Source organism: Choloepus didactylus, chromosome 13 (assembly GCF_015220235.1).
Source record: "Choloepus didactylus isolate mChoDid1 chromosome 13, mChoDid1.pri, whole genome shotgun sequence".
NCBI classification, from domain to species: Eukaryota; Metazoa; Chordata; class Mammalia; order Pilosa; family Megalonychidae; genus Choloepus; species Choloepus didactylus.
This window is the reverse complement of record NC_051319.1, coordinates 52,514,334-52,539,731: the sequence shown is the minus strand read 5'-3', so window position 1 is coordinate 52,539,731 and position 25,398 is coordinate 52,514,334. Positions and strand designations below refer to the sequence as shown.

At 37.3% G+C, this 25,398-nt stretch overlaps 1 protein-coding gene across 9 annotated transcripts in view; it reads right to left on the bottom strand.

The window, feature by feature from the left end:
• Nucleotides 1–25,398, bottom strand: part of APC (APC regulator of WNT signaling pathway) — a 206,889-nt gene that overhangs the window by 23,685 nt on the left and 157,806 nt on the right. For 7 of the 9 annotated variants that reach the window (XM_037802249.1, XM_037802247.1, XM_037802252.1 and 4 more), the window contains exons 8-10: nucleotides 21,066–21,170; nucleotides 4,705–4,803; nucleotides 1,819–2,197 (exon numbers count right to left, since the gene is read on the bottom strand). In XM_037802249.1, the coding sequence (XP_037658177.1) occupies nucleotides 1,819–2,197; nucleotides 4,705–4,803; nucleotides 21,066–21,170 (583 nt within the window). The remainder of the gene's footprint in view (nucleotides 1–1,818; nucleotides 2,198–4,704; nucleotides 4,804–21,065; nucleotides 21,171–25,398) is intronic. The other 2 variants (XM_037802255.1, XM_037802256.1) reach the window with 1 other exon arrangement.

The following is a 25,398-nucleotide window of genomic DNA, read 5'->3' as shown; positions in this document are numbered from 1 at the left end:
CCCTAATGCATCGTTGTTTAGTGGAACAAAAAATATTTAATGAATGCATGAATAAATATTACAAAAAATGGAACAGAAAATATGAGAAAAGGGCTTTATTTTTTCCATAAAAAAGGTTTACCACTCATCTACCCTTGATCAAGTCTGTTAGAATAAGCTCCTTGCATGTTTATGCTATGATTCAAATAACTCATAATTTAAAATTAGGTTGACTAAATGAGTGAATAAAATATTTTGGTATAAAACTGTTTAATTTTGTTTACAATTTCTATTTAAACTATTGTGATGTGTGTGGGTTAAAAACACATGGCTATGTACAAATGTGATACTTAGCAGAAAAAGTCCACTATGTAGTCAGATACTAGACTGGAAACAAAAACTTAAAGAAAAAGGCATTCAAGAAAATGTACCTCTACAGTTAACACTGTGCACAAGGTTTCAAAATTTGTTATTTGAAATAAAATTTAAAAAAAGTCATTCTATTTTCCAGAAATAATTCTACTAATTTATTCTCACTGTTTGAGAACAGAATACAACATGTAGTTCACTCCATAATTATGGAGACAGAAGAAAACACAATCCAGAAAGGCAATGCTATTCCAGTGAAGTATCTTATTAGTTCTCTTCATCCTTACGACATTTTTGTAAATTTCTCAATAACTAATGATTATGACTTCATCACTAGCTGATTTTTTTATTCTTGAAAATTTTTAGATTAAAAAAAAATTACCTTCATATGAAAGCTTAAAAAAAAAAAAAAAACCAGAAAGCTTTTTGCTATAGCTTCCTAAGCCATGCTCTCATCATCACTTTTTCTCCTGTTCCCCAAATCAACAGGTTGAGACAACAGAATCATCACTTCTTTGTGTGTGGGTGTCTACTTATATTTGAAATCCCCTAGAATGCCAATGAAAATTTAAGGTAAGATAAAGAAAAATGTCAATTAAGTCCACATTTGACTGAAAGTACTGAGTCTATGAACTTGGTTTGCATGGCTGAGTTATTTTCAGGTAAAAGGAATGCCTTACATTATATACTTAATACTTGTGGTTCTTTGCTACAGGAATGAAGTAAATTATGTCCCCAGGGGTCCCAGCTCCCACGTTCCCTGCTCCTGAGGGAGAGGAGCTGGTGGCCGAGGGTCTTTCCCTGGGCAAAAAGCAGGGTGGTTGATCACCCCCAGCAAACTGGGGTCCATTACCTGGAGTAAAATGGTGCAGAGGGAAGAGCACTAGGCTGGCAGAGAGACTGGCCTCTGTTCCTGGCTCCACCACTAACTAGCTGTTAGGCCAGATGCAAGTCCTTTAACCTCTGTGAGCCTCTGTTTCTTCATCTGTAAAATGGAGATGATAATACCTTCCCTTCCTACTTACAAGGCTGTTGTGAGGATAACAGATAAAACACAGCTGTGTCTGCTGAGTACCGTGATATGCAAATGTAAAAGATTATGGCTTGGTCACAAATAGCTGAAGGAACTCATATAAAGTCTCTTTTCTGAGCTTCTTTAGCTATAAAATGAAGTAAATGGGCAATATAATTGCTCAAGTTCTTTCTAGCTCTACTAGGCTGTGTCTCTGTAAGTCTCTCTTGATTTCCTGTTATTCTGTAGTTGCTTAGCGGTGCATATATTTTCCTTTGCTAAATTTTTCTAGGGCCATTTAGACTTACACTTTAAAATATGTTAGCAGTAAAGCTGGCTAATATGAACTCTCCCCTGTTATTCATAAAGACAACATACTAATTAAAAAAGTTTTCTTCTCTAAAATTTTTACGTTTACTTTGTAACATGCACCATGACATACACTACAGAGAACATACTTGGATTTTTGTCCTGGTCCATGCCTTGCTCATGGGCTTCCTGCCACTCCCAACAGGTTTCACAGTAAGCTCGTATCTGTTCCAAAAGATGAAGGACTCGGATTTCACGCCTGCCTCTTTTGTCATCAGGCTGTGAGTGAATGATGTTGTGGAGTGCTGCACTGGCCCTGGCCCGAGCCTCTTTACTGCCCCGGGAATTTCCCAACAATACAGAGTCTTTGTCATTGCCATGTAAAAGCTGGATGAGGAGAGGAAGACATCCAGACTGTCGCATGGATATACAGCTGTCTTGGGAGCTAGACATAGCTAGCAAAGTTCGTGACATATCATCCTTATCATGAGTACCAAGCATTGACAACAATGAATACACCATTTCCACCTGTGGGCCAAATGAGTTTAGAAACAAAATTATGACTTTAATATCCAAAAGCCAAAACCAATGAAGTGATAAATGGGATATTTATTGTAACATTTGAAAAACAAAGCAAAGAAATAAATAAAAAACAAACCACTTTTCCCAGATGAAGTAATGAATGTTATTTCAAAATCTATATAACCATCACCATTTAAGTAAATAGTAGCAGTGGTAGTACACAGTGTTGAAAGAGAAAGTAGGTTTTTACATACTTAAATTCCTGTTTGTCTGGATCAGTTGGTAATCATCCATTGATTATACTGAGTGATTAGTGAAATTAAAATGATTTCATACTCACATACATATGCAGTGAGAAATGTATTTAAGTTCTTTACACAATTTAAAATCTTATTTTACTTCTTTTAAACTCTTTAATGTCTTCAATTATAATCAATAAATAGAAAGCTCTTTTGCAACAATTACTATTTACTAAATACTAGTTCTCAGCAATCATTTATTCTTATCAGATTATAATTATAATATTGTTAAAATTATAAGATTTTCTCTCATGTACATGTAAAAATATTTTTTCAGAAAAAGGAAAAAAGCGATGACCATGTAGGGAGCAACAAAGCAAGAATTAGTATCCAAGTTTGTTTTTTAATCAGCTGGTAAGCAACAACTCTCTAACAAGAAATTCTAAGGATTTACTTAAATGCAGATTAGAAACAGGAAACAGCATCCAGTTATCCTGTACTGTAATCAGCCTCATTTCAAAGCTCTAGTAGGAGCAATGATATAAAGAATGCATCATCTCTATAAATTGGTGGCTCTCAACCAGGGGTGATTTGGACCCCCACTGTACAAAAATGGAGACATTTTTGGTTGTCACAACTGTGGGGGAGGGGGTGCACTGGCATTTAGTGGTAGAGGTCAGGTATACTGTTAAACATCCCACAATGCACAGGACAGTCCTCTATAACAAAGAATCATCTAGCCAATAGTGCCAAGGTTGAGAAACTTTGCTGTAAATGTGTAAACACACACTTAGTTTTAGGTATGAAAATTTTAGGAAGACAGTATAGTACTATGGAAAAATGGGCTTTCATCAGTCTTAGGTTCAGATTCTGGTGCCCCACTTATGAGGCTGTTGTGTGACATTAGCAAGTTATTTCATTTTTCTGAACCTGTTTTTCTCAGTTGCAAAACTGAGGAACTTACCTAGTAGTTTTCTCTCTGAAGATTAAATAAAATAGTACATGTATAGGATAGTAGCTGGCATTCAAAAAACATAGCTCTTAATATTATTGTGTATCAATCACTTCAAAAGGAAACAGTATTCTGTACTTTTGAATATTAGAGATTTTCTTTAAGGTAAACATTACTCATTGATGTTGGATAAATCTGAGGTTATTGCATAACATGCGCCTGAACCTTTTTTGCTTCACTTTTAGCATTTAAAAAAGAGGGATAAGATACCTTGCAGGATTTTTAGGGGATCAGAGACAATATACATAAACCTCTTAGCACAGTGCCTGGCATTCAAGAGGTCACAAGTAGCAGCTACTGTGAATTATGAAAAGGATTAAGTCTCCTATTGACAATATCATTGATTATTCTAAAATTCATTTCTTAAATCAACATTAGTTATTTCAGTAATGCTTTTCCTAAGAGCCATTATATTATTTAGAGTAAAGAAAGATATAGAGTACACTGTGAAAACAATTAATGGAATTATTTCCATTTAATTGAAAATACATTACTTAGTAATATTAGAATTTCATCTTTGTCAATATAATACTAAAGCCTCCAGCTTTAAAACAATAATAAAAAAATCATTTTCTTTTCAAACATAAGTTTGAAAAGAGAGTCCTAAAATACTTGCTAACAGCTGAAATACCCTAGGAAAGCCACTTATTAGCAGGAGATAACATTTAATTTCAACAATTTTTTCATCTATTTCAATGAATACTTATTAAACAAACATTATGTACAGATACTGTACTAGATACTGCAAAAGATACATAATGTGTAAAGAAATGTTCTCCCAAGAGTTTCATGCAAACTTTTAGTGATTCAAAGGAGGCAGATTGCATGGGGAGATAAGAGGACTTTGGAAATCAGAAAATGTTTAGTAAACGCCAGAAAGTTTTGCAGGCTGGCAGGGATTCTGACAGCCAACTTATGGTGGGGTATAAGGTGGAGGTGTGTGCCACTGCAGGCAAAGCACAAAGGGAAGAAATCACAGGGGGTGTGCAGGAAGCAGAGGTAAGACAAACTGGCTGAAGCTTAGGAGAAGTGGACAATAATGCTAGAGAAGTGTAAAAAACTAGCTAATCTGACTTGTTTTTAATAATCCTCACTTTACCTTTGTTTATGGTTTTTAGTAAAAAAAGATGCCATTTCTTTAGGAAACTATAATGATACTATCAGAATTTTCCTAGTAGAATTTAAGTGTATACACATGTATAAAGAATGTTTTAGTAAAGTAGTCATAGTATTAGCAACCTAGATTTGTAAGCATGTGTTACCTTGGTTCCCAGATGACTTGTCAGCCTCCGAGGAGCAGAGTGAGTGCTACTAGAACTCAAAACACTGGCGGTTTCATGGTCCATTCGTGTGGCTGAACCCTAAAAATTAATTACAGATAATATAATTTAAATTATAATTCACTATAGATACTTTCAATTAAAGGTACTCCAACTGAAGTGTCTTTAGAATAAACAGCTAAATATACCATTAAAAGTATACACATTATAACTGCTCAAAATGAGCAGTTAATAAGTAGATTTTAGAGAAAAACTGAAGAAAAGGAGATTTGTTGCAAAAGATAGTTAACCTACTGTGTAGAAGTAACCAAACACTAAAGAAATTCTAGAAATAATTTTTTCACAGTTCAAAAGACATGAAACCACATTCAATTAAATATAAGTTGATCGATGGAAAGCAATGAAGGAAATGTTCAAATTCTGAAATGCTCCAAATCACCAGAAAACCAAGGGTAAATTCAGTATAGTCTAAGTCTTCAAGCTTACGTACAGAGGGGGATGCTTGAAACTTCCATTGGAGAAAGACATGAAAAAATTAGTCATTGCAATGTGATGTGATAAGTACCACAGAAGAACGTCTAAAACACTGAGGGAAAACAGGAGGAAGCAACTACTTGCTTAGTGATTACTAAAGCCTGCAAAAAATAAGTAACATTTAAGCTAGACCTTGAATTTTGGGGTAGGAGAAGGGCCTCTGCAAAGATACATTAAAAAAAAAAAAAAACAGAACACAAGGTGTATGGAGGGAAATAAAGGTTGCGTTAAATCATGAAGTGTCTCATGTGCCATATTAAAACTATACCTTCAAGCTGTGGATGCTCCAGAGCCACTGGACTTTAGATAGGAACATGGAACAGCCAGAATTATGTCTTAAAAGAATATGGAGGACAGAATAGAGAGAACAGAGATGGGGAATCAGGGAGAGGGTATTTTTCAATAGTTCAGGTAAAGGTTCGGAGGGCACAAACTAAGGCAGTGAGAACAGGGAAGTATGGTGCCCTTGATGGATATTTAGGAGATAAAATCAATTTGCCTGATTACTGACTGGATATGAGTACACAGACGTTGGTAGTCAAGGACAACCTGGAGGAGACAAGCTTGAATAATGGGTAGATAATGGTGCCATTAACAGATACAAGAAGCCCAGGAAGAGATGACAGCTTTCACTGCATATATTTCAGTATATTTCAACTTTAAATATCCTGATATCTGATAAGAATGCACAATGGGAATATTAACACATAAGAAGGAATTCTGGACAGACGTGGGAGATGAAGAAAAAAGACGGGGGCTATCAAAATATAAGCCATAGGTAAAGTCATTCATTAGCGATTAAGAACAAGGATTCTAAGAATAGCATTCCACTTGAAAGCAATATTAGAAGGTACTCTGTTGCAATTCACAATCTTATAAGACTTAAAGCTAAAATATAGGCTTCTTGAGGACAGAAACTTTATTTTGTTCACTGCTGTATTCTCAGTACCAAGGGTAGTTTTAGACTTATATTAAGTACCCAAAAAATATTTGTTGAATTATGAATGAATAAGGGGCTAGTACTAGTAAAATCCCTAAGGATACTAAAACAAGGGGTATCATTGCCGGTTTCTATCTTTTAGATACAGAAGCTAGGACTGATTGGAGAAGACGGTGTGACACAGAGGAAACCATGATGGGGGCAGTAGGTTTTGAGGATTGTTGAGTCGGTACCACCAACACTGGAGAGTACAAAAGGTTGGAATGAGTCAATATTTCTGACTGTAGGCCATTTCCCTAAATTTTGGAATCAACGTATCTTGTAATTTCCCTTTGTGCATAAAGTTCACTTTTGATGACAAATTAGAAACATCCCTTTTAGCCAGCAACCATAACTGTTCACCTGCTAACTTCCATTAGTTAGACAACATAGAAAATGTTAACAATGCATTCCGAAGTAGACAGGATTCTAACAGGCAATAATTATATGCTCATACAGAGATTTCTGAATTTGTTATAAAAAGGTCCTTAAATAGGTTATACTCCAAAGCTCATTTTTTAGAAGTCTGCTTGGAACTTCCATAGCAATCACATTGAAAGCCAAGGTTAGGTTTCCCTGATTAGTCCGTAAGCCCATTTAGACTATCATTTACAATTACATTTTTAAGAGAAAATTACATTTGTCAAAACTCATTCAATTGCACACTTAAAATAGATGCATTTTATTTCATGTTAATCTTTCCTTAGTAAAGTTGATTTAAAAAAAAAACCAATTTGAGAACTCTTTTCATGTCTCCCCATATAAAAGTATCAACACCTACTTACTCACACCCACACAGGCACACAGGAAATCTAGGCTTCCCTTTCCAGTCCATATTTACTTTGTGAGTCTTGAGCCTTATGCTGATTAGCTCTCTAGGAATGTTTCTCAATTTGGAGCAGCTAGTTGGCACTCCTCAGGGCAGGGAGAAGGGGTAGCAGGGACATGCTCTTCTTACATCTCTTTCCACTGCCACTAGCTATTGGGTGCTTCTTGAATGGTCTTTTGATCCACATGCAACCAATCAACAAATACTGATTCTTGCTACATTCAAGGTACTGTGCTAGTCACTACAGATAGTATAACTAAGACAAGTGCCACCCTAACTGCACAGAATGTTTAGATGGAGAGATTGACATGTAAATACAGTGAGAAGTTCCTTGACAGAGGCTGTACAAACACACAAGAAGGGCATAGAACTCTCAGTCTTGGAAGTACAGGGACGGCTTTCTGGAAAAAGTGACATCTTACTTTAGACTTGAACTACGGGGAGGAGTTTAGCAAATAAAAGGAGGGGGATTAGCACAGGGCAGCCCAGGCAGAGGCAGAAGCATAAATGAAGGTCAGAAAGAACGTGTGTGTGTGTGTGCGTGTGTGTGAGAGAGAGAGAGAGAGAGAGAGAGAGAACTACAAATAAAAATAAATTTGGAACATAAATCTGGAGATAGGGAATTCACTCTGGCTGCAATTAGGAGAATGGATGAGGGACCAAGACTGAAGGTAAAGACAATAGTCACAAGGCTTAAGTATATCCAGGTAAGGGGTCTTTCTTGGTCTATAATAGAAGAGGAATGACTCCTCATCCTGAAGCAAACATAGTGTCTTTTACTGTTTATGGTAAAATATTTAGATGGCCCTAATGATCCCTGCCTCATGGTATTCATGCTCTTATAACCCCCTACTCTTGAGTATGGGCTGGCTTTAGTGACTTGTTCTAGCAAATCAAATGTTGTAGAAGTGATGGGATATCACTTCCAAGATAAAGTTACAGACTATGGCTTCTATCTTGGGCATCCTTTCTCACTCTCTCCGAGGGAAGCCAGCTACCATGTTGTGAACTGCCCTGTGGAGAGGCCCATGTGGCAAGGAATTGATGTCTCTGGTGAAAAGCCAGTGAATATCCGAGGCCTGCTAGCAGTCATATTAATCCTGGAGCGGATTCTTCCTGAGTTGAGCCTTGAGATAACTGCAGCCCCAGTGAACATCTTGAAAGCAGCCTTGTTAGAGACTGTGAACCAGAGATGCTCATCTAAGCCATACTAGGATTCCTGATCCACAGAAACAACAATAAATGTTGATGTTTTTAAGATGCTAAAATTTGACATAATTTATTATGCAGCAATAGATAATGAATGCAGTGTTTGAAACAAAAGAAAAACAGCAAGTTAAATTACAAAACAAAGGAAAACCCACTTCCACAATGTAACATGTTCCTGACATTCATTTCAGTGTAGATTTCACCTCTTCTTTAAGTTTCAGTCTTAGTATCTTCTTTTTTTTTTCAGTTGTGGAAACATATATACAGCCTAAATTTTCCCATTCCACCCTCTCCCTAGCCTTCCATTAGTGGGATTAATCACCTTTAGAATGTTGTAATGCTCTTTCCCACCATCCATTACTAGAAATTTCCCTTCACCTCAAACAGCAACCCTACTCTCATTACTTAACTCCCCATTGCCCCTTCCCCCATTTCTCTTAACCCACACTCTACTTTTCATCTCTATGGTCATATTCTCTGACAATTTCTTTGTGTTTACTGTGGGGCTTAAAATTAACCTCTTAAATCCATAACAATCTTGTTTTTTTTTGATACCACCTTCACTTCAATAGGACACATAAACTATGTTCCTATACTCCTCCATTCCCCTACCTTTATATAGTTGTCTAAAATTACATATTTTACATTGAGTTCAAAACCACTGATTTGTCATTAGGGTTTGTGTAATTTATATCATGTAGGAAGTAAATAGTGGCGTTACAGTTCAAAAATTATTGACTTCTATTTGTATTCCATTGTGGTTGGAGAATATGCTTTGAGTATATTCAATTTTTTTTTTTTTTTTTTTAATTTCTTGAGTCTTGTTTTATGTTCCAGCTTATGGTCCCTTCTGGAGAAAGATCCGTAATCACTAGAGAAAAATGAGTGTCCTGCAATTATATAATAATGTAGATTACAAGGGGTGACAGTGTGATTGTGAAGACCTTGTGGATCACACCCCCTTTATCTAGTGTATGGATGAGTGGAGGAATGGGGATAAACACTAAAGGACAAATGGGGTGGGATGGGGGAATGATTTGGGTATTCTTTTTTCACTTTTATTTTTTATTCTTGTTCTGGTTCTTTCTGATGTAAGGCAAATGTTCAGAGATAGACTGTGGGGATGAATGCATAACTATGTTATCAAACTGTGAACAGTGGATTGTATACCATGGATGATTGTATGGTGTGTGAATGTATTTCAATAAAACTGAATTTAATAAAAAAAAAAAAAAATGAGTGTCCTGTGCTTTGGGATGTAAGGTACTATATATTTCTGTTAAAATTCTCTATATCTCTTTCTCCTTTCTGTTGCTTCTCTTTTGGTAGGGCTCCCTTTAGAATCTGAAGTAGGGCAGGTTTTTTATTGGCAAAGTCTCTCAGCATTTGTTCATCTGTGAAAAATTTAAGCTCTCCCTCAAATTTGAAGGAGAGTTTTGCTGTGTAAAGTATTCTTGGTTGGAAATTTTTCTCTCTCAGAATTTTAATTATGTCATGCCACTGCCGTCTCACCTCCATGGTGGCCGCTGCGTAGTCACAACTTAGTCTTATGTTGTTTCCTTTGTATGTGGTGAATTGCTTTTCTCTTGCTGCTTTCAGAACTTGGTCCTTCTCTTCAGTATTTGACAGTCTGATCAGAATATGTCTCAGAGTGGGTTATTTGGATTTATTCTATTTGGAGTTCTCTGGGAATTTATGCTTTGTGTATTTATATTGTGTAGAAGGTTTGGGAAGTTTTCCCCAACAATTTCTTTGAATACTCTTTCTAGACCTTTACCCTTCTCTTCCCCTTCTGGGACTCCAATGAGTCTTAAGTTTGGACGTTGTATTTTATCTATCATTTCCCTGAGATCCATTTCGATTTTTTGGATTTTTTTCTCCATTCTTTTGTTCTTTCATTTTCTGTTCTGTGGACTTCTAGGACACTGAGATGTTGTTCAGCTTCCTCCAGTCTTGTATTGTGAATATCCAGAGTCTTTTTAATTTGGCCAACAGTTTCTTTTATTTCCATAAGATCTTCTATTTTTTTATTTACTCTTGCAATGTCTTCTTTATGCTCTTCTAGGGTCTTATGTCGCTTATATCCTGGGCCATGGTCTTCTTGATGTCCTTTAAATCCTTTGCCATGTTTTCATTCCTCAATTGTATTTCTTTGATTCATTCTGCGAGGAACGTTGTTTCTTCTGATAACTTGATTTGTGTGTTTGGAGTTGGATTCTCCATATCGTGTGGTTTTATCATATGCGTTGAGATTTTCTGTTGTTTTTGGCCTCTTGGCATTTGCTCTGCTCGACAGGGTTCTTTTAATTTGTAAAAAAAAAACCTATCTAATTGTTCAGAAACACTGTTTGGTGACGTACACTTTCTCTAACTAACCAGCAGATGGCATCTGTGAGTCACCTATACCTCTCAAGCCAGTTCTCCACCTTGTCCCTGCGGTGTGTGGGGAAATGATTCTTGTGGGGTCCAGCCGGAGAACTCAGCCTGGGTGTGTTGCTGGAGCTGTCCGCCCTGAATGTGAGGTGCTTGTACGGGTGGCCAGGGAGGAAGGACAGCCTCAATATTCAAATCCCCCCAGTTCCCGGAGATTCAAGGCCACCGCAAGAGTCCAAGCCTTCATTTCATTTCAGCCCCAGCCCCTCTCTCTTGCTGTCCCACAAACCACCAGACTTGGTGTAGTGTCCCTGACATCTCCGAGCGGGTCCCCCTGCCCAGCCGCAAACCTCCAAGACCTCTGCTGAGGGAATGCTGTGCTATGTCACCAGTGCGCACTGCACCTCAAGGGCAGCCCCAGGCCGAGTTGGCTCACTTTCAGCCTGATGCAAAAATGGCCAAACGGGGCGTCTCCACACCCCTCTCCTTGCAGAGTTCCTCCTTCCCAGCTCCAGGACAACTGGCGGGGCTCTGGGCTGTGGGCACGGCCCCAGGCAGGAGTTTATCCAGCTCTCCTGGGAGTGAGCTGCTAGCCGCGGGGTTTCATTCGGCTTCTGGCTTTTCCCTCCGTTTCCCCGGCCCCAGGGATATCTGCAGCGGGCTATCTTCCAGGCCAGACACCGAGAAGCCGGCCCAGCCCCCTCTTGCTGTGTTTTACTGCATGGTTCCCACGATCGCACCTGCAGCTGCTCCTGGGTTTTTCCTTTTTTAATTAAAAGAGCCCATCGGTCTCCAGATGCCAAACCCTGGCTTCCCCAGATTGCCACACGGCTGCGGGACTTCCAGCCAGCTTACTCACTCGTTTCAGAATGCAGACTCCCAGTTTCGCCAAGTATACAGCTCCTGGGAACTAGCAGATCTCGTCCAGCTGGCACATCGCTGTAACCGGTATTCTGGGTCACTCTCTGGTCCTTATCTAGTGTTTTCCACGGAGATGTTCCTTAGCCCTGTCTCACCTAGTTGCCATCTTGGTTTCTCTCTTAGTATCTTCTTAACTATCTCCTTGACTTCTAGACACACTCCATTCTTCCAATCCTTCTAGCTAGAACTCCAGATGCATTATTATAAGAAGATACTAGCAGGATCTTTCCATACGCACACACTCTGTAAGCCTAGAACTTGAGCCTTGAGACTCTTGCCTGGTTCTTTTTACTTTTCTTAGATCCCAACTGGCTTCTTTCAGGGGTACTAGAATCTGTTTACCCACAAGAAATTGTAACTTCTTTATAAGTATTTCCAAGTCATGACTAAATTCGGAAAAAACTAGAACGCAATGAACTCTTTCATAACCTGAGGACCTGTTAAATCAGTCACGTTGCACATCCTTTGATGTGCACAATGTCCAAATATGTAAGAATTCTCTGTATCATCCATTACTCTTGGCCCCAAACTGTGTGAGACCCTATTTCCCACCATTCTCCTCCCCATCCATTCTTCCTTTTTGAATCCAACTTCCAGGCTTCATAAATACCTATACATTCTCAACTTTTCACTTAATGCTCCTTTCATTTCCCAGCCTTAACTGAAAACTCAGCTTTCAGAGGAAACTACTTCCCCTTGAAACCCTTTCTCCCTCATCTATGGACTTCAGAATCAGGAGGTGGCTTAAGTTGTGTTTCCTCAATCCTCAATACCATTCTATTATTCCACCCTCCTGCAATATCCCTAATTCTCTTTCTGCTAAAATTACCTTTCCCATTTCCTCAGTGCTATCACCTACTGTGCTGGTTTGAATCTATTATGTCCCCCACAAAAGCCATGTTCCTTAATGAAGTCTTGTGGGGGGAGACTTTACTAGTCTTTTGATTAGGATGGAACTTTTTGATTATTTCCATGGAGATGCGACCCCGCCCATTCGAGGTGGGTCTTAATTAGCTCACTGGAGTTCTTTAAGAGAGCGCACAGAAACAAGGACCTTAAAGAAGTTGAGAAACACATTTTGGAAAGAAGCTAACATATGTAATCCAGAGTTTGCCCTGAGAGAAGCTAAGAGCCAACACAGACCCAGACACTTGGAGACACTGGGAAATGCAGAAAGAAGGATGTTTGGAGATGCTAAGCTAAGAGACGAAGCTCAGAGTTTGCCCCAGAGAAGCTAAGAGAGGATTCCCAGATGCTTAGAGAGAAACACCCCAGGAAAACCAAATAGAGAGCTGAGAGAAGATAAGAGAGATAGAAGCCCAGAGACATTTTGGAGAAAGCCATTTTGAAATGCAACCCAGGAGCAAAGGACCAATAGATGCCAGCCACGTGACTTCCCAGCTGAGAGAGGTGTTCCGGATGTCATTGGTCTTTTGAAGGTATTCTCTTGTTGATGCCTTAGTTTGCACACTTTTATGGCCTTAGAGCTGTAAATTTATAACCTAATAAATCCCCTTTATAAAAGCCAATCCATTTCTGGTATCTTGCACAATGGCAGCTTTAGCAAACGGGAACACCTATCAACCTCCTAATCACTCTCCTTCATTCACTGAATACGATGGCACAAGGGCTACTAACTTCCTTTCCCCATCAACTCCTGCCATCAAACTGGGTGAATTCAACATTCATATACATGACCATGTGAAACCTTGGCCTCTAAGTTCTCTGGTATCATCTTCAAAGACATTCTTTTCTCTCCATTACAGCCATTAATATCCACGGCCATATCCTGGACCATTTTCATTACTCCAAAATACATTATCTTTGAAATAACACATTTAGTTATCCTGCTCTGATTGTGATCACCTATCATTTTAGCAATCTCCTTTAACTTTCCCCAAGGCACTTTAAAATGGCTACAACATTCTGTGCATGGATCTCTCTACACACTCCAGCTTAGATTCTATGATCTATCACTTTTATAATTCTCTTGGTAGTTTTCCACTGCTTTGACCTAGAGTTATTCCATCCTAACTGGAAACACTGCAACTGTAGATGGTTGCAATTTCCTATTTTCTCTACATCCTGACATGAACTGCTGAGCATGTGAGAAAATTATACAACCCTGGAGGATGCTGCCCTTATATATTTAAGGTTACCAATAAATCTGGGCCTTGAGTATTGCCATCTGCAATCCTTGTGTTGCCCTAGTCAGCTCTCCTTCCTTTCCTCACAGTGGCTGTTTCAGACATGCCTCACTTTGTACCAAACTGTGGCTCGTCATTCCCTTACCACAAATAATTTTATCTTTTAATTTACAGAGAAATAGGAAGTTATCAGACAAAACCTCTTCAATTTCTTGCTACCAGAAAATTACCTGAATCCATATCCATCTTCTCCAGCTGTTACCTCAGAGGCACCCTCCACCTATCTAAAACCCATCCTCTTACCTGTGCTTAGGATCCTTTTCCTTCCCAGTTCTTTTAGTTTTCTGGATTTTCAACCTTTTTCTTTACTGGCTCTTTCCCAGCAGCATTCAAGCATATTTTAGTCTCTTCTAGCTTAAAAAAGAGAAACAATTGCTAAATTTTCTCTCAAACCTATACTCTGCATCAGTTAATGGCCTTTTCTCTTTTGGGAAATTCATAGCCAGGCTTTTTGAGAGGAAATAAAATTGCTCTCTTATACTTTATAACCCCATTTAACCCTTAACTCACTCTAATATGATATGGTAGGGAAGAAAGTCAATTAAATTGTTCTTGTCAGGATCAGCAATGAACTTTTTTTGTGTGAAACCCAATGGAGATTTTTCAGTCCTTATGACAATGGTGGATACTGTTAACTATTTCCTTTCTCTTAGAACAATATTTTTCCTTGGCTTTAAGATTTTACCCTAGGTTTACATCTTCTTAACTCTATAATTATTGGGGATGTGAAGATCTTCCACACCTTTAATTATAACATTCTTCATCTCATTCCTCAATTCCAAATCTGTGTAACTAATAGCCTACCTACATTACTACTTCAATGTCTCAAACTAAATTTTCAACTTAACATCTTTAAAACTAGACTCATTATTTTCCTTACAAACTTGTTCTTCCCCTAATGTTATCACTAAATTGCATCACCATCCTAGCTGACAGAAATGTGAGAATCATTGTTAACTTCTCCCCCTTCAACCCTTACATCCAATCAGTACATCTATGAATTCTACTTCCTAAATATTCTCAGATACTTCCTGAATAAATGATGCTTTCAAATCTGTCAATTCTTCCCTAACACCCAGACCACCATCATCTTCTACTTAGATTACTGTACTTAATTTACCCAATCATTTTATAGGTGTCAGATTAATATGTACCTTTTCCCAGGACCAACCTAATCCTAAGACTAGGTTAAGTGCTGCTAATATATGTTCCTGTAGCACTGTGCAATTTTTCTCTCATAGTACTTAACACACTTTACTGAAACTGCTTGTCTGTCTTACCTTCTAGATTGTAAGCTTCATGAGGATAGAGCTAGCATCTAGGTCAAGGGTCAAGAACAATTCTTGGCACAATGCAGATGCTTAATAAACAGACACTGAACACTGATGAGTGAGTTTTATATTATCTGTTAATCTTTCAGAAGATAGGGGTAGGGGGAAAAGGTTAAGAGTAGAGTGAAAAAATGTGCTGGAGAGCAAAGAATGGGGATAAGAAGAATGGCTGGAGGGAACCTCCGAATAATTATGTTTCATTTTCACTACATATGACAATCAATCACCTGTTTATTTTCTGTGTTCCCCCGATTCATCCTAAAACACTCATTACCATTACAGGTACTCAAATGTTTGATGAAGGAAACAAGAAGGACTATGCCTGACAGTTACACTGGGCAGAGTTGGGATTTAGTGAGTTTCAATGGTATCTGCTAGTCAGAACTCCTCTTCTATCTTCCTGCTTGGTCACTTACAAAAGTAACTCAAAAGGGTTCTACCACAAAGGTAGCAGCAGCTTTCAACTTATTATGAAACCTGGCACATAAAAGGAAAAAAGAAAGCATTTCCCCTGCTTTTTCCATACTAACTGTACCAAGGATTAATCAAATAGTAAATGAGGGGAGGTTTATGTTTATAGAGGTATTCCATATAAATCTGCAAAGCCTAATATATTAATGGAACTAGGCATTAAGTATTAATGGTTGTTAATATCACAAAAAGGGAGACAACCAGTCATCATGTGCCTCCTGAAGGAAGACCACAATGTCATTTATGAAACAGCATGGCAAAAAAATAAACCAAATCTGATCAAATCTCTAGATCCAATTACCAATTTTACAGGAAATACACAGGAAAGAGGAACATGTTAAACTACACCATGCGGATGTTATCAGCAAAATCGAGACTATGAAACATCCCATGGGATAAACAACTTTGGTTCTTCAGCAAGTAAATAACAATGATAAAATAAAAGAAACAAAGTGGGAACCAATAGGTTAAAAGAGACTTAAAAGACACAGTAACCAATTCCAATGCACAGACTAATTAGAAGCCTGATTCAAATAAACTGTGAAAAATTATGACATTTATGGAACAACCGCAAATTTGAATCCTGATAGATAGCTGATTCTATTAAGGAATTACTGTTTTTTGGGAGTGTGATAATGGCACTTGTAGTTGTTTTTTTGCAAAAAGCATTCTTATCTTTTGGAAATATAGTGAAACATTTATGGATGAAATGATGATGATGATACTGGGATTTTCTTCAAAAATAAAACGGGAAGGGAAAGCGGATGAGGTACATGTGGATCACTATGTTAGTCTGTCCACCTTTGTATATGTTTGAAATTTTCTGTAATTAAAAAGTTTTAATAGACCAGTAGCAGCAGAATGGGTTCTCTGCCATTCCATCTCTTTTCTCCTATTTGTTGAACTTGATCACAACTTACTGGCTGTCACCAGGGATCTGCTTCTAAACTTCAAACAGAAAAGCTGAGAACCAAATAAATGAATTACATACATAGTTCGGTGCTAAGCAAGCAAGGATCTGGCCTGTATAATAATTTACTTCTGGCTTAATCTTTCCATTTAACTTTCGGAGGAGATTAATCACATAGCAAGAAACCCTATTTCTAGCAGGGAAGTCAGTCCTCTTCATTCCACCAACAAATATTTATTGTCATCTACTATGTGTTAAGGACTGTGGGGGCATGAAAATGAACAAAAATAGACAGAATCAGTGTCCTTCTAAGCTTACAGTCTAGTGGGGGAAATTGATATTAATTTAATAACTACATAGATAAATGAAAACTGCAAATGTGGTAGTTGTCAAAGGAGAGGAACATGCTATGACAACCTTTAACAGTGGGATCTGATCTATTCAAGACTCCGCGAAAGTGATGCTTAAGCTGAGACACAAACGAACTGATATTAACTGTGTGAAGTAGGAAGAGAACAGCACTACTTGAAACAGGTACAGAAGTGTACAGGTGGCAGAAGGAGGGAGCCTAGAGAATATGAGCTACTGAAAGGTCAGTGTGGTGAAGTGGTGAGAACAAGGCGAGACATAAAGCTGGCAATTAAGTAGAAGCCCAATTATATAGGCCATAATAAAGGATTATCTTTATTCTAGGAACTAAGAGAAGTTAATAAAGAGGGTGATTTACTCTTTGCAAAGATCATTCTGACTGAGAGTGATGGAGGCAGATGGATGTGGGCAGACCTGTTAGGATTTTGCTGCAGGAAACCAGGTGAGAGAGGGGGTACAATAAATTTCCATGTAATGGCAATGGTAACTGCACCAAGACAGGAGCTTTATTGGAGCATGCTACTGTGACCCTAAAAAAATCAAAGCAATTGATTTTTATTTTTACTTAGTGTCAGTGTTTTTTGTTTTGGAGCAAGTAATAAAAAGACAAGGCAACAAACCCCAAGAGGTGGTCATGTGCACAGATACTACTGAAATAATTTAAAGGAATCTGGGCGGAACCAAATCACAGTCCCACAGATACATACAATACATCTACATTAGGACCTGGGAGTAGTTATAGTATCATTTTGAACAGTGACTGAAAACAATCAAGTAAATAGAATTAGCAGTAGTAGTAACTTGGTAGACAAATCTGTGACTCTTATTGCCAAAAAAATAAGTAAACAAAGCTGGTTTTTAACTACTATGTTTGTTATGGTTACCACTGAATCCATAGCACTATCAGAATTCATCACTGAAGAATGAACGAATACTGGGCCCTGATTTACCATTTGCAATACATCTTCTCTGCCATCTTTACACTGAAATAAATAACATAATGCATTATGACAGAACTCTGGAGTAAGACAACCTAAGTGAAATTAAGGTAGTACATTTTTCTATTTTTCCAAAATGAAAATGGTTTAATAGTTGTTATAAATTATAAAAATAACACATACTTGTGACAAAAATTCAAACAATACATAAAAATATGAACAAGAAAGTAAAAACCACATAAATCCAAACACTCAGAGATAACTATCAGTAACATTTTGAAGAACATTCTTCCAGATATTTCTCTATGCATATACAATATGTATTCATATGTATCAAAAAAAAATCACATGTATTTTTTGTCATGTGCTTTAACTAAGAAATGTTATAATTACTTTTTTAAGTTAATAATACTAATATTTGACAAACATTTATTAAACACTCTGTACTAGGTACTATACTAGTTATTTTCGGTACAATGGTGAGCAAGAACAACATAGTCTGGCTTAAAGGACTTTAAAAAGGCAGACAATTAAACCAACAATAAACTGCGCTAAATGCTGTGAGAGCGCGTAATCTATTCAGGGAAGGTGGGTACATGGAAGACATCCTGGAGGAACTGACATTTAAATCAAGAAGAAGGAAAAGTAGGATGCATACAAGTGAACTGAAGTGGAAGAGATTTCTAGGCAAAAAGAACATCATGTGGAAGGCCTGAACATACTCAAGGAACCAAACAAAGCTGAAGTTAAGGGAATGATGAGAAATGAGGGTAAGTAGTGAAAAATACTGTTCCAAGGGTAGGCAATTCAAAGCATCTGGACTCAATTCTCTTGGCATTGTGCAGCCACTGAAAGGTTTAAACAAGACAGTGATACAATCAGGTCTGTGCTTTGGAAGAATCACTCATTATAATGTGAAGAATATACTAAAGAAGGCAAGGCCGGAGGCTAAAACGACAGACTTCTTTCTATATAAGCAGAGATGCAATTTTGCACAGATGTACCATGTAGGCTCTATAAGGCCAGGGACTGCCTGTCCTTTCCAATTCTCTATTCTCTAGAGTTCAACACAGCATCTGGCTCATAATAAATATGTTAATTTTTAAATAATTAAGTTATTAACAACAACAACAATAGCTGTTACCTTTTACTGAATACCTACTATAGGTAAGGGACTATATTAGGTGCATATTGCATTAAATTCTCACAACTATACTACGAGGTAGGTTTTAGTATTATCCTCATTTTACTAATGAGGAGACACACTAAAGCTCAGAGTTTGTCACTTGTCTAAGGTGACTCTCTCAGCTAGTTAGTGGGAGAATAGGATTTAATTCCTGCCCTGTTTACTCCAGAGTCTGAATATTTAACTACTTATCAACAGCTGACTAACTGATAATTTAACCAATCACTTATTGATTAATGTATATTTAGGTTATTTCTGATTTTTTGTTACTGTAAATAGTATGATGAATCTCTTCAAACATGTCTGTGCAGTCTTGACTGATAACCTCATTAACATAAAATCTTAGACTATGGTAATGATGAGCACAGGGTAGGTACACTGTACATTTAGATATATATATTGCAAAACTGCTCCCCAGAAAGGTTGTTCCAATTCACAAAACTAAAAGCAGTATATGAGAATTCCTGTTTCCTTACACCATGACTGAGTGTTACCTGATCTTTGTCAACCCAATAACAGTTCCCTAAGATCTCATCTGTGTTATAATTTACATTTATATACCACTATTAGTAAAGTTGATCATCTTTTCATATGTTTGCAAGTCATTTTTATGTCCTTTGCCCATTTTCAAATGGTCTTTTAAATAGCTGATTTACAAATACTATTTTTGTATCTCAAATTTTAACTTTTTGCTTGTCATAAATGTTTGCAAATATCTTGAGTTTTACTTGTTTTGTAACCTTGTTATGATGTTCTGGCATACAAAAGCTTCACATTTTTATAAATCTAGTTTTTTTATATTTTTAAATAGTTTTCATTTTTGACATTTAATCTTATCTATTTAGAATTAATTTTATGTAAGAAATGAGAAAAGAGGTTGATTATTAGTTTTTAAATGGATAGCTAGCTTATAGGTAAGGTTTTCAAAGTACATAATAGTTTGAATTTGACCTAAATCACTAAGAGTGGTAAAATATTTGTTTTTCTGTCAAGAAGACAACTTTTCTTCCTTCTATATATGTTTATGAATGCATAAACTTTCTCAACAATTCCCTAAACCACAGAGAAATAATTCAATTGTGCTATTTAAATAAACTTGCTTTTGCCCTAATTTACAACCTATAACTTAAGGTTCAACACTAACCAGTAATAATAAAGTATCCCTTTGTTTCAACTCAGTAAAATAAATTTAACTGAGCCATTTTAAGCTTTAAATTTTAATGAATAGAAGCATACTCTTTTTATAAATCATATCACCCAAGTAGTCTACAGAGATTAGAAAATTTTTTTATATTGACAGTAGGAAAATTATCTTAAAACCAATTTAATGTAATTATATATTTAAAAAAACATGTATTTATAACATAAAAATATTCACTGAAGAAAACTGGAGGAATACAGAAAACCCCAAAGAAAAATTCTATCATATTATGATGTATTCCAATAAAACTAAAATAGAAAATTGATGTCAGCATAACAAAATAATGGTTCTACAAAAAAAAAAAAAAAAAATCAAGTTGACTTTCCTAATATTGCTAAAAATGATGCAATAATAGTTGAACACGACTAGGCAATGTCCCTTTACTTTTCGATGAACATTTTTTTTTCAATGATAAGATCTGGAATTCCAGATTAATGTAATCCTGAGATACAACAGAAAACAAGAATTATAATAAAGTACTTATGATAATCATTTAAAAAAATAAAAATGTCTTTGCACAGAATGTCTTAGGCAAAGAGCAAATCTATTCAATGCAAGCAATAATAACTAGGTCAATCACATATATAACCAAAATGCAGCTTGACATTTTTCAAAAATCCTATTGAAACTAATCATTTTAGACTAAACTAGAAATAAATAATATAATTATAAAAATATACTTAGAAACTGTGAAAACATTATTGTTAAAAGTAATAAAGAAAAATGATAGCATTTTGGTAGAGCTTTTGGGGATAACCATTCAGGACTAAGGAAATAGATTTACAGACCATTCTGAGAACCATCCCACTCAGTATTCGTTTTTGAATATTTAAATAGTTAAATCTTAAAATAAAAAAAAAAACAACAGTAAAATAATTTCTTTACCTGACCACTACCAGAAGTTGCCATGCTGATTTCTGCCACTCCTTGACCTTCATTCTGCCGCTCAGCTTCATGTGAGCTTGCTTCATGCTTGTTCTGAGATGACCTCTGTTAATATGGAATTAACATAATTACATAAAAAAATGGTGTTTGATTTATTAGCTCACAGTTTTTTTCTTTTTTCATTTAAAGCTTTGACTGCATCAATTATACAGGTTTATAAAGGCATGGAACTGTACTTTACACCCTATAACCTCCAGCATGGTTAGCTGTTGACTATCTTGATATAAGAGGAAAAGGAAGTGTGTCCCTTGAGCATTAAAGCCACACAAGACAAAGGATTTTCTGAAACTCAGAGAAACACCATCCTCCATCAGCTGTGTTCACATCACATCACTACCAGGAATTACAACCCAACTAGAACAAATAATTGTCTCTTCCGCAAGGTCACATGATTTTGGCATTTAACAAAGCTGCAAATGGAACAATTAAACTATTACCTATGCTTACAGATACCTTCTGGGTAAGCACATTTATACATGGAATATATACACATCTTCTGCAAATAAAAGCCACAAGAAACCAAAAGATAAACTCTTTGGTTGTAATATGAATAAAACCAAATACCTTTACTAATGCAATCACCATCTGTTACATGAAATGTAAATGACAGATTATATCCTGTGAAAGCAGTCATTTCAGAACCATTGTAAAAATACCACTGCAAAATCAAAGAAATGAAATAATTTTTCCACTTTTATAGACAAATTACAAATGTGTCTGCTCTAGGAAAATGATACTTTAAAATCTGGACATAATAGTGGATACTTACATTATAAATGGCTTACACTGGAATTTCTTTAAACAACAAGCATTCCTAGGCCATTTAAAATGTGACTTAAATATTAATTCACATGATTTCCATCAATAAACTAGTATTACTTGCATGTACACAAAAGTGATGCAGCCTCACATTAATTTAGGAATAGAAGGAAAAACAGTGCCATCTGAAAATAACACTATAAAATTCAACAAAATAAAGAAGAGGAGAGATAAACAAAGTTAACCTAGGACAAAAGAAGCAAAGACCACCAAGATGTGACACTAACATAACTGAAGGTGTCAATATGTTTTAAAGACAAAAAATCATTGCTGAGCATCTGCTATGTTAGTTACTTGTACTAGGTAGCGAGGAATGGAGAGCTAGCATACAAGACATTGTTCTATGCATTCTTAGAGCTTACACTCTAGTAAGGTACATACTACTATTAACAGAAATAACAATAAAGTTAAAACTTTGACAAGTGCTACGAAAGAAGGTTACAATGTGCTATGAGAATATTGAACAGAGGGATATACTATAGTTTGGGGGTTTGGTAAAGAGGTCTCACAGGAAGTGCTGTTTGAACTGAGACCTGAAGAATAAATAGGAGTTAACTAGGAAAGGGAAAAAGGGGATAGAAGATGAGGGTTCTAGGTACAGAAGATGATATACAAAGGACCTGGGAAGGGAAGGAACACAACTTATTCTAGGAAGTCAAACAATGCTGGTGTGGCTAGAGCACCAAGAAAGCGAGTAAAATGAAAAGATGGTAAAAAAAAAAAAAAAAAAGCTTATCGATTCTCTTGAATTTCAGTGTGGCACCTTGTTTTTCTATTTCTAAATTATTGTGAGGCCACCTGTCTATTGCTCCCACATAACTAATACTAGTATATTAATGGAAAAAGTTGCACATAAATTGATTTTTTAAGTCACATTTGGATAGTTAAAGTAGGTAGGAAACATAGGGAAGATCAATTAGAAGGCTAATGTATTAATGCAAGTGTGGGATGATACTTTCTCTAGAGAAGTAGTAATGGAAATAAAAGAAGTGGAGACACAGGTAAATGTGACAAATCTGACAGGGTTTGGTGACAGATTAGACATGGGGTGTGGAGGAAGAGGTCCAGCATCAAGAACTAATCCTCTGTTCCTTATGAGATAGATAGGTGATTCTGAAGGAGGATGAGGGCTTTTATTGGGGGTGGGGTGGGGTGTAGTAAGGACTCAGGAGAAGATCCTTCAATGTCGTTTTGGAAATGCTGGATTAAAGTACCTACGAGACATCTAATTGGAGATATGAATAGAATAGGCATCTAGACTTAGGGGTCTGGAACTCAGGGCTAGAAAAATAAATTTGAGAGCTGTATTAGTTTCCTAGGGCTCCCATAACAAATTACTACAAACTAGGTGGCTTAAAACAACAGAAATTTATTGTCTTAACAGTTCTGGATGCTAGAAGTCTGAAATCAGGGCCGAGTTCCCTTTAGAAACTGTAAGGGGAGAGAACCTAAGATGGCGGGTAGGTGAGACAGGGCAAAAAAAACACCTCCATGAAAAATACTAGATAAAAACCAGGAAGTGACCCAGAACAGCAGTTCTAGCGATGTACCAGCCAGACAAAGTCTGCTAAATCCACAAGGACCGTGCAGTTGGTGAAACTGGGAGCCTGCATTCTGAAACAAGTGAGTGAGCTGGCTGAAAGTCCGGCAGCTGCACTGTCGTGTGGGGAAACCATGGGTTGGCGTTTGGAAACGGACTAGACCCTTTACTTAAAAAAAAACAAAAAACAAAACCCAGAAGTAGCTGCGGTTACAATGGTGAGAACCGCAAAGTGAAGCACGGCAGGAGCAGACTGTGCCAACGCATCGGTGTCTGGCATGGAGGATAGCCCGCTGCTGATTGTCTTGGGGCCAAGGGGGCAGAGGGGAGCCAAAAGGAGAAAGAAACCATGCCCCTTGCAGCCATCTTCCCGGCAGGGAGGGGACACTCCTGCCCAGAGCCTGACCCACAGCCCAGAGCCGTGCCAAGAAACCCAGTGTGAGAGGGAGTGTTTCTTGCAGCACCACGCACATGCCACAATATAGGCCATGGACAGTAGCCTTTAGTTCACCCACAGCTAATTGTCCCGGAGCTGGGAAGGCAGAGCTGTGCAAAAAGGAGGAAATTAACATGCCCCATTTAACCATCTTTACAGCAGGTTGGGAACGCCCTTGCACAGCCTGGTGGCCCAGGGCTTCCCTGGAGGGCCGGCATGCACTTGTGACATGGCACAACCTTCCCTCAGCAGAGGTCCTGCAAGAGCATTGCTGAGAAGGGGGACCTGCTCAAAATTCCAGGGACCCTACGCCAATACCAAGGACTTGTGGGTCAGCAGCAGAGACAACCTGTGGCAAGACAGAAATGAAGGCTTAGACTCTTGCAACAGCCTTAAATCTCCGGGAACACCTGGGAGGTTTTATTATTAAAGCTGCCCTACCTCCCTAACCACCCAGACACATGCCCCACATTCAGGGTGGACAGCACCAACAACACACCCAAACTTAGTGCACCAATTGAACCCCACAAGAATCAGATCCCCACACAGCACAAAGACAAAGCTGGGAGAAGTGACTCGAGGGGAATAGGTGACTCACGGACGCCATCTGCTGGCTAGAGAAAGTGTACGCCACCAAGCTGTAGATCTGACAAATTAGAGACTGATATTTTTTACATCCGGAAAGAACTCTATCAAGTAAAGCAAATGCCAAGAGGCCAAAAACAACAGAAAATCTTAAAGCATATAATAAAACCAGATGATACGGAGAACCCAAACCCAAATACCCAAATCAAAAGATCAGAAGAGACACAGTACTTGGCACAATTAATCAAAGAACTAAGGACAAACAATGAGAGCAGGATATAAAGGACATGAAGAAGAGCATGGCACAGGATATGAAGGACATAAAGAAGAGCATAGGGAAGAAATTGTAAGAGTAAATAAAAAAACAGACAATCTTATGGAAATAAAAGAAACTGTTGGCCAAATTAAAAAGACTCTGGATACTCATAATACAAGAATAGAGGAAGTTGAATGACTCAGCCTCCTCAAGAACCACAGAACGGAAAATGAAAGAACAAAAGAAAGAATGGGGAAAAAATTGAAAAAATAGAAATGGATCTCAGGGATATGACAGATAAAATAAAACGTCTAAATTTAAGAATCATTGGTGTCCCAGAAGGGGAAGAGAAGGGTAAAGGTCTAGAAAGAGTATTCAAAGAAATTGTTGGGGAAAACATCCCAAACCTTCTACACAATATAAATACACAAAGCATAAATGCCCAGTGAACTCCAAATAGAATAAATCCAAATAAACCCATTCCAAGATGTATTCTAATCAGACTTTCAAATACTGAAGAGAAGGAGCAAGTTCTGAAAGCAGCAAGAGAAAAGCAATTCACCACATACAAAGGAAACAACATAAGACTAAGTACTGACTATTCAGCGTCCACCTAAGTACTGACTATTCAGCGGCC